This window comes from Anabrus simplex, chromosome 2 (genome assembly GCF_040414725.1).
Source record: "Anabrus simplex isolate iqAnaSimp1 chromosome 2, ASM4041472v1, whole genome shotgun sequence".
Lineage (NCBI taxonomy): Eukaryota > Metazoa > Arthropoda > Insecta > Orthoptera > Tettigoniidae > Anabrus > Anabrus simplex.
In genome coordinates, this window is record NC_090266.1 from 598,942,202 (window position 1) to 598,955,758 (window position 13,557).

Consider the following 13,557-nt stretch of genomic DNA (forward strand, 5'->3'; position numbering starts at 1 on the left):
GTAGCCCACATATTAAATATAAATCAATTTGCTTTACGTCGCACCAACACAGATAGGTCTTATGGCGACAAAGAGGATAGAAGAGATAGGAAAGGGCTAGAAGTGGGAAGGAAGCGGCCGTGGTCTTAATTAAGGTACAGCACAAGCATGTGTCTGGTGTGAAAATGGGAAACCACCGAAAACCATTTTAACGGCTGCCGACGGTAGGATTTGAACCCACCATTCCCCGAATGCAAGCTCATAGCTACGCGACCCTAAACGCACGGCCAGCTAACTCGGTCATCTTTGAAAATGTCTTTTTCTATCAGCAGAGGCTTTTTTAAAATCGTCATATTTTGTATAGGCTACAGGAGATGTACAGTAGCCCACTGGTTTTCTGATTAAACATCATTTATTTAATCTATTGCATCAGTCTACTTACATACTCACTGTCCACGTACATCGGTAACCTCGTGATTCGATTATTGAAGTATTGTGCAATGATGCGACATACAAACTAAGAGAATACCGAGTGGTTCTTCCAAATATAAAACAGACAATTTCGAGTGGTCATGAGCATGACTCATAGTCATAGGGTAGGCTAAATAATAATGTTATTGGCTTTATGTCCCACTATCAACTTTTAGGTTTTTTTTTGAGACGTCGAGGTGCTGGAATTTAGTCCTGCAGGAGCTCTTTTATGTGTCAGTAAATCTACTGACATGAGGCTGAGCACCTTCAAATACCACCGCACTGAGCTCGGCCCTGCCAAGTTGGGTTCAGAAGGCCAGCGCCTCGACCGTTTGAGCCACTCAGCCAGGTGTGGAGGCTAGAGAGCTGAGTTTAAGTAATTGTCGAACATCAACTAGTTATAAAGATACTGATTGATTAAACTAATACAGTAATTAGAATAACCTAATTGACTACCTACTTACAACCTAGGTACTTTGGAATTGTGTTCTATCTTTTTAACACTGCAAATAAATCCATGTATTGTTTAAAACTCCCTGTAAGAAGAGGACAGTGGATGCGAATAGGTATTATTTTCAAATGAGCTGAGCTCGAGAGTCCATTATAGCATACGATTTTTTCAGTGTACCATGACTCTGTATGTATTGCTTCAGAGGAAGTTCGGCTCCCCGCCAATGTCCAGTGTACCGATAATGAACCATGTGTGTGTTGTGTCTCACTGATCCATGACTGCGTACGATTCTTTCAGTGTGCCATGATTCACTGTGGCTCACTGCAGCGAAAGCTCGACTCCCCGCCAGTGTCCAGTGTGCCTATAAGGAGCCGTGTGTGTCGTGTGGCTCACTGAGCCGTGATTGTGCATGATTTGTGTGCCATGAGCTTGCCGTTCCTGTGAATCGATTCACTCGGACACTGAATGAATCGATACACTGCTTCGAATCAAGCACTCAGTAGCCTACAATAGTAGAGGTACATAGTACATTACCATTAAGATAGATAGCATTGCAAAGTAATTTGTCTTTACCATAATAACAATAATAATAATAATAATAATAATCGTATGGCCTCAGCTACCATGTGCAGACATTTCAAGTTGACGCCATCTGGCTGTCTGCTCGTCAATTTTGACGTTCCGTTATACTCTAGGCCCACTAGATGGCAGACCGAGTAAACCGAAACTCTCTTGGGCGTCTGTGGCTGAGATTTAATGAATTTTGTCGGGTAAACACCAAATGCGTCACCAGAGATCTTTTACATGCCGACATCGTACGACATGAAGTGTCGAATGGACTTTTTTCTGCCCTTCAAAAATCCGACTACCTCTGCCGGGTTTGAACCCGCTATATTGGGATTCGGAGGCCGTCACTCTACCACTGATCCACAGAGGCAGCTGTCTTTACCATGAAATACATCGTCGTCGTACATGACTGAATTACTATCAATATATCTTAGAGAAACTGTAATGTACATGAAACCGAAATTGAGTTAATTTCCACGATACATTCTTCCTATATAAAGGAGACCATGTAGCTTATCCACCTTCATTTCAGCCACATAAATATTCAGCAAAAATTGCAAAATCACATTAAAGGACAAATACAATTTTTTAAGTAGAAATAGTCTGGAACATAGATTAGTGAGGTTGGACATCCTGCGCGTCATCATTCAGGAGTCGCTGTTGAACATACTGTACTTGTCAAAACTAGTAAGTTTCTATTTTACACAATAATAGTGAAATGTTGATGAAGACGACATACACCCAGCCCCCGTGCCAGAGAAATTAACCAACGGTGGTTCAAATTCCCCACCCTGTCGAGAATCAAACCCACACCCTGTGACCAAAGGCCAGCACGCTAACCATTTAGCCATGGGGCCAGACAATAATAGTGAAAAAGCATGTTCACTGCAGCTATTGTTGACAGGATATTTCTTCTCTTTAAAGAACAATGAGTACCACTAATTAATATCCTGTTTTGTTGATTCCTGTAAACTTTGTATGTACGGTTTTGGTTCGCCAGTTCCTAGCGTATCTACTGAATGAAAACTTTGTAGACCAATGGATTCAGTTTTATGTTTATTGCCTTCAGTCGTCACGACAGTTTTTTCAATGACAACAGTCGCTCAATTACAAATCCTGTCAAACCTAACCTAACCCTGCGACAATCAGTGGTTTTCGATGGATCACTACCTAACCGGTCATTATAATTTGTTTTCGGTGGATCACAACCAAACCTGTCCCTATCAGTGGTTTTCGGAAGAATACAGTGGTTTTGTCACAAGTCAATACAGACTCTTGAATCAATGTGTGAAAATGGGAAAGTGTAGAAAACCCTCTTCAGGAATGCCAATCTCTAAGTCCATAGTCTTTTCAGCGTTGTCACACAGCTGAAATTCACTTTAGAAGTAATTGTAAAAAGTCGTATATAGGCTCTACAGATACATAGTACATTACCAATTCCATCTCGATTGCTATGATACGCACACTGCATAGCGGTTTTGCTCTATAGATAAATCATATTATAGTGAAAAAAAATTTGTTTAAAAAAAAAATCTGTCTGGCATGAAGGTCCAGAAGGAAAATACTTTCATTGAATTCTTATTTATGTGCTCACCACCCTAGTAGGTTTAAATAAACCTTATAAATACGTTGTAAGACCCATTCTCGAATATGGAGCTGCATGTTGGTTTAATAAATTCCCTAGAGAAAGTTCAAAGAAGAGCGATGCGTTTCGTAACTGGGAATAGAAGGAATACCATTAATTGGGAAAGTCTTGAATCTAGAAGAACTAGAGCTCGCCTGTGTGGTCTTTATAAGAGCTATACGGGAAGGGCTGCTTGGAGTTGTATTAGGAATAGGTTATAACCTCCCTCATTGTATCACTATTTGCAGCGATAGCCAGGAAGCGTTAAAAGCACTATGTGCAGTTAAAACAACATCAAAAATGGTATGGGAATGCCAAAGGATGTTAGATCAGCTGTGTGAATTTAGCTCAGTTACCCTATTACGGGTCCCTGGGCACACAGGTATCAGTGGAAATGAAGAAGCTGACAAACTAGCGAAACAAGGCTCAAAAGGTCCTTTTATAGGACCAGAGCCCTTCCTGGGAGTGTCACTCCGAAGCGTGAAACTGGTAATATCCCAGTGGACAAACCAGTCTCACTTAAGACATTTGGAAGAGGTTAACTATAGCAAGGCAGGCACGTGAACTTATCAAAGGGCCTAGCCAAAGTTATAAAAAGGTCCTGATAAATTTGAATAGGACCAGAATGCGAATGGTAGTTGGACTGTTGACAGGCCACAATACCTTAAAGAGACACCTACACATCATGAAAATCAGTCAGGATCCGATGTGTAGAAGATGCGGTAGGGAGGAGGAGACCTCCGCGCATGTGTTATGTCAGTGTGAGGCTCTTGCAAGCACTAGACATCGATACCTTGGCTCACATTTCGTGAGCCTGGAAGACATCAGGAATGCCAACATCCGGGCACTGGTATCCTTTATAGGAGCACTAGGTCTGGACTAGGCAAACCCGTTTAAGGGACACAAAGGGTCTTCACAGACCTACGTGTGGAGCCCTGCGAAGGCAGGGTTCACCCATTCTTTATCTATCTATCTATCTAACCTCCCTCATACTTATCGAGAAATTATCATAAGCATAAAATTAGGGCCAGAAACCAGCATACGGATGTATTGGAAATAATTAAATTGTGTATGAAACTGTACATGATGCTGGATTTAGAATGACTAGTAGTATTTCTTGTAATATTTTTTTCCATGGAATTCCTTTTTGTACTTGAGTTGTTGTAGTTGTTGGGTAGTATGATTTAACTTTATTATCACTTGTAGTGTTAAGCTAGTAGTAAGTTCAATCTATAGTATTGTAATTTGTAGTGTTAAGTACTGGAAATACTTAAGTTGTGTGTGAATATGTATATAATGACACTGGATTTAGAAAGTTTAATTAGTAGTATTTCTTGCTTGTTGTAATGTTGTTGTTGTTGTTGTTGTAGGGTAATTACGGTTTAACTTCACTTTATTATCACTTATAATGTTAAGCTAGTAGTAAGGTCAACCTATAATATTGTAAGCCAAATTGTTAAGCACTGTAAATACTTAAGTTGTGTGTGAATTTGTATATGATGTTGCTCGATTTAGAATATTAAACTAGCAGTAATTCTTGTTATATTTTCCTTCCATATATCTGCTTCTTGTACTCTTGTTGTTTGTTTCTTTGTTTGTTTCTTTGTTGTAGTTGGGTAATTATGTTAACTTTATTATCACATTACTGTAAGTGACCGTTGCCACCGGGGTATTTCCCATTTGCAATTTATTAATAATAATAATAATAATAATGAGTGACAGAGGTTTAACGTAATTTGGAAGGAATGTTTTGCGTATGATAAATGAGTACCAGTTAACTATTGGGGGCAAAGGCGGTCATGCGTTGAGCTAACCACTCCACCCCACCCCACCAAGTGCCAACGTCATGGATAGTGGAAGCCTTCACCTTCCCCCTTTCCAATGGCTTTCATGGTTTGTACGGAGATGACTTTGCTTTTTGCTTTTTAAATATTAGTATTCATGTTTATTATGTTTGTTTATTCATACCCCTGCTTTGTAATTCAGTGACCATGGAATGGCTCTAAATGTTGTAAATTATATTTATATTTACTTGTATTTATTTCCTTTTTCCTTATTGCACACGTTTGTTGTTGTTATTGTTATTACTACTACATATCGCTTAACATGTAAATAAACTAATATTTAATGCAGTAAATAATGCTTATCTCTTCGGATTCATTTCTTCGTTGCGTATTCGTTTTGCTATGACAACATGACTTCTTTATGATATAAATAAATATAAAATAAAAGTATTTCTTCCCAAACATATTTGTTATACGTGCACCAATCAGAGAACCAACTAGGGAAGTACCTCTTACTAAGGTGCATAATGTTTTTGCATACATGTATAATTGAAGAATTGAAGATCCATATACAGGTAAGTGGGTCGCCCATGTGGTAGGCCTATTACGCGTCATAGGAAACTGAGTGAACTGGCTGTGCAGTTTGATCACATTGCTGTTAGCTTGGTTTCAGGAGATGGTGATGTATTCGAACCCCACAGTTGGCAGGTCTGAAGTTTTTTTTTGCCCGTCATTTTCATTTCAGGCTAGTGCTGTGTCTGTACGCTTATTTACATCTTAAATCCTAGCCCTCTTTCCTATCCAATTCTTGCATCACAACCTGTCTTCATGTGATTTAAGCCAATATATATGTAAAAATCTGGTAATGTTGTAAGCTTGAGATACACCAACTTGTAAGCTGAAAATATGTTTAAAATGCCAAATGCCGAAAACCGTAAAAGTTCTTAGTGGGATGTAAAGCTGTTAGCATTATTATTAAAAGGAAGGACATATGTCTTATGTGGTAAGTCCTTGAACTTGCAGAAACCGCAATGAATTATTCAATCTATATTCCCTCCCCCCTTTCTTTAAGAATGCAGTTATAGTAATGCATACATCAGAATCAGAATAAAGGCAGGAAATGTTTAACATTATTTTAAGCGAGTGAAGGAGAGAATGTATGACTAGCTCATGTTGGCGGATTCGAGTTCGGCGGTATTTGAAAGTGCTCAAATACTCCAGCCTCATGTCTAGATCTACTGGTACATAAAGAACTCTTGCGGGACGAAATACTGGCACCTCGGTGTATGTGAAAACGATAGAAGTAGATAGTAGAACTAATATTCAATTCTGCAGTGAGCTTGAAGCTGACCTAATTTCCGTTCACGTAGCTTGGCACATTAGTATTCCTATATGTTTCCTGATAACCGTGAAGATATAACCAGCCTGCAGGCTGAAAATATGCCCAATCTCTCTCCTTAGGCTACGGGTTACCGGTATTGAAGAGAGAAGGAAATGTTCGCGCAAAAGAAAGGGAAGTCATTGGACTTTAGAAAATCACACTGCAAAGACTTATTAAACAAATTGCATCGTTTAACACGCCCCTATTTTCAAGAATATGGTTATAGTACGCCTACTGCATATCAAAATAAAGACAGATATATGTAACATTAATTTGAGTGAGAAAGGGTGTTTATTTCCTAAATTTCTCATTGAGCGTGGAAACCGACTTAATTATGAATATCTTGATTTATTTCATCTTAACTTTTATCATTTACTAGGGTAGGGAAACATTTATTATCGATGTTTACATTGAGGTTAGTTTGTTTGGTTATGTCTGGTGATTTTAATATGTAACCAGGCAGGTTGGCAGCAGTGATCAGCCATTACAAAATAGAGAAAAGAAGAGCATCGGGCGGCGATATTTACTTTCTGGGGTATTTCGTTACGTGGCTATTACTAGTCCTCTCCGTGTAAGGACGTACACTAAGGGTGCAACCTTACCCTTTCTCCCCTGTAATATTAAGGTATTGGTTTATAGTGACTTTTCTTGCTGTTGGGTCTTTTTCAGTGTCGGTAACCATACAGTTTAGGGACCCTACTTGCCGATACGACGTCTTACTGTTACCGTTAATCTGGCACGTTGGCAACGTTCAGTCACTGTTCTAGCGTGAATTGTGTGTTGCCACCGCATTGCCTCTAAAGTCACTAGCGATACATTTGCGAGAATATTTAAAGCATATTTTCTTTTTCTGTGGGATTGTAAATCTATTTGGCTAATACCAGGTAAGTAGAATTGTGGCATGTTCGGATAATGCATTTAATAACATAGTTTGTGTGAAATGATGAGCACATCATTTTATTAATTACGTTCCTATTTCGTCCCATACTTATACGAACAGAATTCGATTGGGATGTCTAAGAAGGAAGAAAAATCTGCAAAAACTCCTCCGAAAAGGAAACCAAGGTTACGTCCTTTACAAGCTTCAGGTCAAGAAATGCTTGTACATTGCTACGAGCAATTGAAACAGGAAGACGACGAAGAAGGTATCAGTCGTAGTGATACGAAGCTAATGGCAAGAGTTTCATTATTAACTGGGGTAAGTGTTCGTTTTTATCTTGTTTCTATGATAAGTTTCTGGCATAATGACAATCAGTTGAAAAGGAGCAGTATTTCATTCTGAACCTAACCTAACCTAACCTGATCATGTAGGCCTAGGCCTATACCGGTACCATGTCTTGTGTCGACTTCGATACGGTTCGTAGACTTAACCTTTGTGTATTCATGTTGACTTATGGTATATGTGTATGTAATATATTTCTGTGTGTGTATTCTTACAGTGTAGTTTCGGTTTAGTCCGAAAAGTAATAGGAAATTTCAAGAAGGGAGTTGAATTTTCTACACCAGGTAAACGCCGAAAGCGTGAACATCCAGTGACCGGCATAGACAGTTTTTCTAAGGAAGCGATAGCAAGGTTTATTTATGATAAATTACATAAAGGTAAGGTGACTTCATAAGGAATCTATTGCAACATTATTTATAGAAATTGGCACGCAGGTGAGATAAGCTCCCAGAAATGTTTTGTGCATGTATTGTCATACAGCTCTTTTGAGTCCCTTGTAACTCTCTTTTTTCTTCCCACAGGAGAAGTCGTAACTGTAAGAAAGGTTTTCGACCACATGAAAGCAAATTATGACACTTATTTGTACAAGGGCTCCGAAACATCATTAAGAAGAATTTTGAAGGCCATTGGGTTTGTGTGGAGTAAAGGTGATCCCTATGCGTATGTTAGAGAAAATGAAGACATTTGTTTTAAGAGATCTTGTTTTCTGAGGGAATACATGCGTAATAAGGACAGTGAGAAACCAAAACCTGTTGTTTTCTTGGATGAGACTTGGATTTTTATGAATGGTGAATATATATGTTATATATTACATTTTATATTTAAAAAATCTTGGAATAATTTATCTTCATCAGGTGTCTTTGGTTTCAATTGTGCATTTGTCTTTCAGGGTCACCCACATACTCCTGGAATAAACCACACAAATCTGGACATGATGTTCAAGGAGTAATTCGTCGACCTGTGTCTGAGGGAGGAAGACTGGTTATTGTTCATGCTGGAACGAAGGATGGCTTTGTACCTGGTATGTTCTTAATTTATTTTACTTCATTTTATTGTAGTGAGGTGATCTCTCTTTACATAGTTATGAGGGTATTTAGGGTTTGTAGTACGGATGCAGGGGGGGCACATAAGTCTCTGATAAGACCCCAACTTAAGTACAGTTCCTGTGTATGAGACCCTCACTGGGATTACTTGGTTTGAGAATTGGAAAAGTTCAAAAGACAGAAGCACGATTTGTTGTGGGTGATTTCTGACAAAAGAGTAGCGTTACAAAAATTTTGTCGGGTTTGGGCTGGGAAGACTTGGGTGAAAGGAGACAAGTTGCTGGACTAAGTGGTATATTCCAAGCTGTCGGTGGATAGGTGGTGTGGAATGACATTGGTAGACGAATACGTTTCAGTGGTATTTTAAAAGTAGGTAAGATCACAGTACAGTGCTAAAGTTGATGAAAAGTGGGGCAAATATTTGTTTTTTTTAAGAAGGGAGTTAGGGATTGGAATAATTTACCAAGGGAGATGTTCAATAAATTTCCAAATTCTTTGCAATTATTGAAGAAAATACTAGGCCTATCCCTGAAACTACATCTTCTGTCCTAAGTGCAGATCAGTGGTGACTGATTGATTGAAATTGACTGGCACTAGGTCGGAAGTGGCATTATAACTTACCGCTCATTGAGCTCTGTACGTGGTTTTTGATTTTGACTTCTCCACTGTTATTAAAAAGACTTGCAGGTATTCACTTTAGGCCAATGATTAACCTTAGAGAGGTATTTCAATCAAAACTTACTCAGTGTATTTTCATATAATATTACTGGATATTTGTATCAGTAAATTACTTGTATTGTAGGCCTATTTATTATGTTTATTCTGCATTCGACAATCTCCACCTGAATCAGTGCTTGATACCTGACTGTTGAACACCTTCCAAGCTTCTTATTTCTTACTGCCTGATATAGGTTCAGTGTTCGCAGCAATTACATTTGTTCTAAGGTATTGAAATGGGTGTTTATACTTATATCTTTTATGCAAGTGATCGTGGACTTCTAATCCAGATATAGGCCTACTAATGGAGATACATTCATGAGAGATGTTACGATAAAGTAGTGTAAGTAGTAATTAATTGACTTCATCATCAGGTGACTTTGCTACACAGTAGTTGGTTTTACTTAAAATCAGACAGCTTTTTGTATCATTCAACAGAAATCACATTTTTTATTAATAGGCCTATACTTTTTTTAGAACAAATAACTTCATACTAAAACTTAAAATTCTTACAGGTGCTGATTTGATATTTGCTACAAACTTGAAGAGAAATCAGGATTACCATGGTGCTATGAACAGCGAGAAATTTCAGATGTGGGTGAAGACGCAATTAATCGTAGGATTAAGAAATATAGGACCCTGTGTTATTGTAATGGATAATGCACCATATCACTGTAAGCTTGTTGAGCATCAACCAACAACGAAATGGAGGAAGGATCAATTAGTGGTAATTATACTTAATTGAATATTTCCTTCTACTGAATGATGTTTAATGATGTTACAGAAATTAATTTTTATTTTTCCTTTAATTTACAGTCATGGTTAAGGCAGAATGGAGTTTCTCCACCAGAAAATGCCACAAAAGATGAGCTGCAAAGGTTGTGTAATATGAATCGAAGTCACTTAAAGAGGTACAGAAGCACGTAAACATAAGTTTAGATAATGTTGTTTACACTCATGTATTTGACTTTCATGTATGCATAACAATATTTCTCTGTTTCTTTAAAACCAGGTACATTGTTGACGAGATGCTGCACAGTGAAGGCCATACTGTCTTACGACTTCCTCCATACCACTCATTTTTCAATGCCATCGAATTTGTATGGTCTGTGGCAAAACAGTATTATAACAAAACAGTGGCTTCAAGACCTGGTCACGGATTGGACAGAGCTACAGCTGTGTGGAAAGAATCTCTTGATCAGGTAGGCCAAGTGGAAATGTTATTTATTGGATATATGCAAGTGGAGTTTATAATATATTTGTCAGGTTGTGATACTTCAATATATCTTATAGGTGACAGCAGAGATGTGGAGAAATGAAGTAAAACACACTGAGAAGAAGATTGTCGAGTTCTACAATAATGAGGTGAGAGGTCTTCCTGAAGTGGAGGAACTAGTCATTCATCATGGAAGCAGTGAATCGGAGGAGGAAGATGAAGATGAAGAAGAAGAAGAAGAAGAAGAAAGAAGAGAAGCCGAGGAGTTAGCTGTACCATTGTAAGAGCCATTCCATGAGATTAAGAATGTTATAACTTTGCTGGGAAATAATACATTTCTGATTGCCCCGTCCTTTCTGATATAACGAAGTTACATTTCAAAATTGTGGGAATTGTGTATCTACAAGTTACAGGGCGGTATAGATGTGCAGGTGGGGATCAGTGTCCAATCGGAGTGGAATTATCTAGAACTGCTGTGGCGCAATGTGATGAGGAGCGGGCAAGGGGGGGGGAGAGAGAGAGGGAGACAGCACTCTGTCACCAATACACGATGTAAACATTGTACGCCTGTTAAAATACTGACATAACTTAAATTTTATACACTATCTAATGGTTTTCCACAGTTCTCTGAAAGTCACAACTCACGTATACTGTATATATATAGAGAGAATTACATATAAAAATACCTGTGTACACAATAAGTAGCCCACATATTAAATATAAATCAATTTGCTTTACGTCGCACCAACACAGATAGGTCTTATGGCGACAAAGAGGATAGAAGAGATAGGAAAGGGCTAGAAGTGGGAAGGAAGCGGCCGTGGTCTTAATTAAGGTACAGCACAAGCATGTGTCTGGTGTGAAAATGGGAAACCACCGAAAACCATTTTAACGGCTGCCGACGGTAGAATTTGAACCCACCATTCCCCGAATGCAAGCTCATAGCTACGCGACCCTAAACGCACGGCCAGCTAACTCGGTCATCTTTGAAAATGTCTTTTTCTATCAGCAGAGGCTTTTTTAAAATCGTCATATTTTGTATAGGCTACAGGAGATGTACAGTAGCCCACTGGTTTTCTGATTAAACATCATTTATTTAATCTATTGCATCAGTCTACTTACATACTCACTGTCCACGTACATCGGTAACCTCGTGATTCGATTATTGAAGTATTGTGCAATGATGCGACATACAAACTAAGAGAATACCGAGTGGTTCTTCCAAATATAAAACAGACAATTTCGAGTGGTCATGAGCATGACTCATAGTCATAGGGTAGGCTAAATAATAATGTTATTGGCTTTATGTCCCACTATCAACTTTTAGGTTTTTTTTTGAGACGTCGAGGTGCTGGAATTTAGTCCTGCAGGAGCTCTTTTATGTGTCAGTAAATCTACTGACATGAGGCTGAGCACCTTCAAATACCACCGCACTGAGCTCGGCCCTGCCAAGTTGGGTTCAGAAGGCCAGCGCCTCGACCGTTTGAGCCACTCAGCCAGGTGTGGAGGCTAGAGAGCTGAGTTTAAGTAATTGTCGAACATCAACTAGTTATAAAGATACTGATTGATTAAACTAATACAGTAATTAGAATAACCTAATTGACTACCTACTTACAACCTAGGTACTTTGGAATTGTGTTCTATCTTTTTAACACTGCAAATAAATCCATGTATTGTTTAAAACTCCCTGTAAGAAGAGGACAGTGGATGCGAATAGGTATTATTTTCAAATGAGCTGAGCTCGAGAGTCCATTATAGCATACGATTTTTTCAGTGTACCATGACTCTGTATGTATTGCTTCAGAGGAAGTTCGGCTCCCCGCCAATGTCCAGTGTACCGATAATGAACCATGTGTGTGTTGTGTCTCACTGATCCATGACTGCGTACGATTCTTTCAGTGTGCCATGATTCACTGTGGCTCACTGCAGCGAAAGCTCGACTCCCCGCCAGTGTCCAGTGTGCCTATAAGGAGCCGTGTGTGTCGTGTGGCTCACTGAGCCGTGATTGTGCATGATTTGTGTGCCATGAGCTTGCCGTTCCTGTGAATCGATTCACTCGGACACTGAATGAATCGATACACTGCTTCGAATCAAGCACTCAGTAGCCTACAATAGTAGAGGTACATAGTACATTACCATTAAGATAGATAGCATTGCAAAGTAATTTGTCTTTACCATAATAACAATAATAATAATAATAATAATAATCGTATGGCCTCAGCTACCATGTGCAGACATTTCAAGTTGACGCCATCTGGCTGTCTGCTCGTCAATTTTGACGTTCCGTTATACTCTAGGCCCACTAGATGGCAGACCGAGTAAACCGAAACTCTCTTGGGCGTCTGTGGCTGAGATTTAATGAATTTTGTCGGGTAAACACCAAATGCGTCACCAGAGATCTTTTACATGCCGACATCGTACGACATGAAGTGTCGAATGGACTTTTTTCTGCCCTTCAAAAATCCGACTACCTCTGCCGGGTTTGAACCCGCTATATTGGGATTCGGAGGCCGTCACTCTACCACTGATCCACAGAGGCAGCTGTCTTTACCATGAAATACATCGTCGTCGTACATGACTGAATTACTATCAATATATCTTAGAGAAACTGTAATGTACATGAAACCGAAATTGAGTTAATTTCCACGATACATTCTTCCTATATAAAGGAGACCATGTAGCTTATCCACCTTCATTTCAGCCACATAAATATTCAGCAAAAATTGCAAAATCACATTAAAGGACAAATACAATCTTTTAAGTAGAAATAGTCTGGAACATAGATTAGTGAGGTTGGACATCCTGCGCGTCATCATTCAGGAGTCGCTGTTGAACATACTGTACTTGTCAAAACTAGTAAGTTTCTATTTTACACAATAATAGTGAAATGTTGATGAAGACGACATACACCCAGCCCCCGTGCCAGAGAAATTAACCAACGGTGGTTCAAATTCCCCACCCTGTCGAGAATCAAACCCACACCCTGTGACCAAAGGCCAGCACGCTAACCATTTAGCCATGGGGCCAGACAATAATAGTGAAAAAGCATGTTCACTGCAGCTATTGTTGACAGGATATTTCTTCTCTTTAAAGAACAATGAG

At 39.0% G+C, this 13,557-nt stretch overlaps 1 protein-coding gene across 1 annotated transcript; it reads left to right on the forward strand.

Moving 5' to 3' along the window:
- The first annotated feature begins 10,064 nt into the window (after positions 1 to 10,064).
- On the forward strand, positions 10,065 to 10,743 carry LOC137498370 (uncharacterized). The gene is made up of 3 exons (XM_068225822.1): positions 10,065 to 10,150; positions 10,252 to 10,441; positions 10,533 to 10,743. The coding sequence occupies exons 1-3, from the start codon at positions 10,128 to 10,130 to the stop codon at positions 10,737 to 10,739; spliced, it is 420 nt and encodes a 139-aa protein (XP_068081923.1). The 5' UTR covers positions 10,065 to 10,127; the 3' UTR covers positions 10,740 to 10,743.
- The last annotated feature ends 2,814 nt before the right edge of the window (positions 10,744 to 13,557 follow it).

Excerpts from the sequence above, each read along its gene's own strand:
- LOC137498370 (XM_068225822.1), top strand. The coding sequence starts at position 10,128 with ATGAATCGAAGTCACTTAAAGAG. Across the intron at positions 10,151-10,251 it reads AATCGAAGTCACTTAAAGAG|GTACATTGTTGACGAGATGC; the intron begins GTACAGAAGCAC and ends CTTTAAAACCAG. Across the intron at positions 10,442-10,532 it reads GGAAAGAATCTCTTGATCAG|GTGACAGCAGAGATGTGGAG; the intron begins GTAGGCCAAGTG and ends TATATCTTATAG.